This window comes from Ursus maritimus, unplaced genomic scaffold (genome assembly GCF_017311325.1).
Source record: "Ursus maritimus isolate PB19 unplaced genomic scaffold, ASM1731132v1 scaffold_19, whole genome shotgun sequence".
Classification (NCBI taxonomy): Eukaryota; Metazoa; Chordata; class Mammalia; order Carnivora; family Ursidae; genus Ursus; species Ursus maritimus.
Genome location: NW_024424341.1, coordinates 54812451 through 54815135, shown reverse-complemented (window position 1 = coordinate 54815135; position 2685 = coordinate 54812451). Strand labels below are relative to the sequence as shown.

General features: G+C 60.7%; 1 protein-coding gene across 1 annotated transcript in view; it reads left to right on the top strand.

Annotated features, from left to right (window-relative positions):
• Positions 1-1590, top strand: part of LOC121103548 (RNA-binding protein Nova-2-like) — an 8138-nt gene extending 6548 nt beyond the window's left edge. Inside the window, exon 4 of the mRNA XM_040634425.1 lies at positions 219-1590. Coding sequence (XP_040490359.1) covers positions 219-1326 — 1108 coding nt within the window. The 3' untranslated portion in view covers positions 1327-1590. The remainder of the gene's footprint in view (positions 1-218) is intronic.
• Positions 1591-2685: the final 1095 nt, after the last annotated feature.

Genomic DNA, 2685 nt, shown 5'->3' with positions numbered 1-2685 from the left:
CCAGAACGCTGGGATCACGCCCCTAGCCGAAGGCAGACGCTTAACCGCTGTGCCACCCAGGCGCCCCGAATTTCACTATTTTAACAAGCAGTCCGACCATACCCGCGTCTATCAAGGGGCACAGCGGGCCTGATTTGGGACACGTGAGAGCGGGGGCGAGTTAAGACGGCAAGCCCTAGCCTAATGCTACTGTTCGGTCCCCACCCACCATCCTAAAGACCCTCCCTCTCACCCCACATGCAGGCCAAGCTGATCGTCCCCAACAGCACCGCGGGCCTCATCATCGGCAAGGGCGGCGCCACAGTGAAAGCCGTGATGGAACAGTCGGGTGCCTGGGTGCAGCTGTCGCAGAAGCCAGAGGGCATCAACCTTCAGGAGCGTGTGGTGACAGTCAGCGGCGAACCAGAGCAGGTGCACAAGGCCGTGAGCGCCATCGTGCAGAAGGTACAGGAAGACCCCCAGAGCAGCAGCTGCCTCAACATCAGCTACGCCAACGTGGCTGGCCCCGTGGCCAACTCCAACCCCACCGGCTCACCGTACGCCAGCCCGGCCGATGTGCTGCCCGCCGCTGCCGCTGCCTCGGCCGCGGCCGCCTCCGGTCTGCTGGGCCCCGCGGGGCTGGCGGGCGTGGGCGCCTTTCCGGCCGCCCTGCCGGCCTTCTCTGGCACCGACCTGCTGGCCATCAGCACGGCGCTTAACACGCTGGCCAGTTACGGCTACAACACCAACTCCCTCGGCCTGGGCCTCAACTCGGCCGCGGCCTCCGGGGTCCTGGCCGCCGTGGCCGCTGGTGCCAACCCCGCCGCTGCGGCCGCCGCCAACCTCCTGGCGTCCTACGCGGGGGAGGCCGGGGCCGGGCCAGCCGGAGGGGCCGCCCCGCCTCCGCCCCCGCCCCCCGGAGCCCTGGGGTCCTTCGCTTTGGCCGCAGCAGCCAACGGCTACCTCGGGGCCGGGGCGGGCGGCGGGGCGGGCGGCGGGGGTGGCCCGCTGGTGGCCGCCGCAGCTGCAGCCGGGGCCGCCGGGGGCTTCCTGACGGCAGAGAAGTTGGCAGCTGAGAGTGCCAAGGAGCTGGTGGAGATTGCGGTGCCTGAGAACCTGGTGGGGGCCATCCTGGGCAAAGGGGGCAAGACGTTGGTGGAGTACCAGGAGCTGACAGGCGCGCGCATCCAGATCTCCAAGAAGGGGGAGTTCCTGCCTGGCACGCGGAACCGGCGGGTCACCATCACGGGCAGCCCTGCGGCCACGCAAGCCGCTCAATACCTCATCAGCCAGCGGGTCACCTACGAGCAGGGAGTGAGGGCCTCAAACCCTCAGAAAGTGGGATGAGGCCTGTGGTGTGTGCTCCCACCCTCCTCCCGGCCCCTTCTCCTCCTCTTCCTTCTCCTCCCCTCCCCCCCACCCCAACTCCTGACCTCAGCTCGGGTGTAGTCCTGCTCCCTGTGGGATGGGGCTGGGGTAGGCCTGACTGCACCCCCCCCCCTTTCTGGTAGTCATAGGCAGGATTGAGCGATGGCTGGGGATGGGGCCCAGAAGCTCCCTCCCCAGCTCTGAACTGACCCCTTCTTCCTTCCTCCCTACGCTTGACTGGGCCGGCCCCTCCTCCCAGGGCCCGGGTCTGTGTGATATCTGTATATATTGCATTTTGTTGATTTTAATAGAAAACAAAGCGTTATTTTCTCTTTCTTTCCCTCCTTTTTTTTTCTTTTTCCTTTTTTCTTTTCTTCTCTTTTTTTCCCTTTTTTTTCATTTTTCTTTTCTTTTTTACTTTCTTTTTTTTTTGGTAAGGATTTTCCCCCCTTTGTAAGTTTTTGTTTCCATATGGGAGGAGGGGAGGGAGCCTCTGGGCCACCTAGAATGAGGGGCCTCCCCCAAACAACACCCCACTTCTGCTGTCAGTTCCAGATCTGAGAGAAGGGATGGGAGTAGAGGTAGCAGAGGGGTCTGAGTTGAAATGGGGTATTTGGAGCAGGGACCCCAGAGTTCCCAGATTTTCTCAGCGACTCTACCCGCCCTTGGAGTTGCCCCTCCTAGGTGGGACTGTTCACTGTTTTGTTGTCAGGTCGTATAGGGGGAGGGGGTGCAGTGCTGCTGGGAATGAGGCCAGCTCTGGGATTGGTCCAGTCCTACGCGCAAGACTCTTGTGAGAGGCTTCGACAACTTCCCGTGGCATCTTCTATGGTTTTACCTAGAGTAATGGGAGTGAAGGTCCCTGTCGGGATGTCACTGAGTTAAGTACTTTCTGGGGTGCCGCTGACACTCCTTATGATGTCACGGGAAGTAGCTCCCCAGAGGTCACTTCCTGTGATGACAGGACAGATAGGCACTTCCTACGATGTCTCAATGGGCCTTCCTCGAAGGTTACTTCAGCGACATTGTGGGGGCATGTACTTCCTGTGGTATCTCCGGGTTATTTCCTGTGACGTCATTGGGATGGAGCATGCACTTCCTGAATTGGGCCATGGCCAGTCACTGACACTCCTTCTCCACCTGCACCCGTCTTTGGTGGGTCCTGGCCTGGGGGTCTGCCTAGGAGGAGAATAAGGGGTGGGACTTGGATCATATCTGGAGGACTCGAAGGAAAAAGACCCAGTATTGTCAGGGTCATCTCTATCCAAATACACCAAGTCTGTGAACTCACCTGGCAGGGAGGGGTGGGAGGTGGAGCTAGTGAAAACTGTTAAAGAC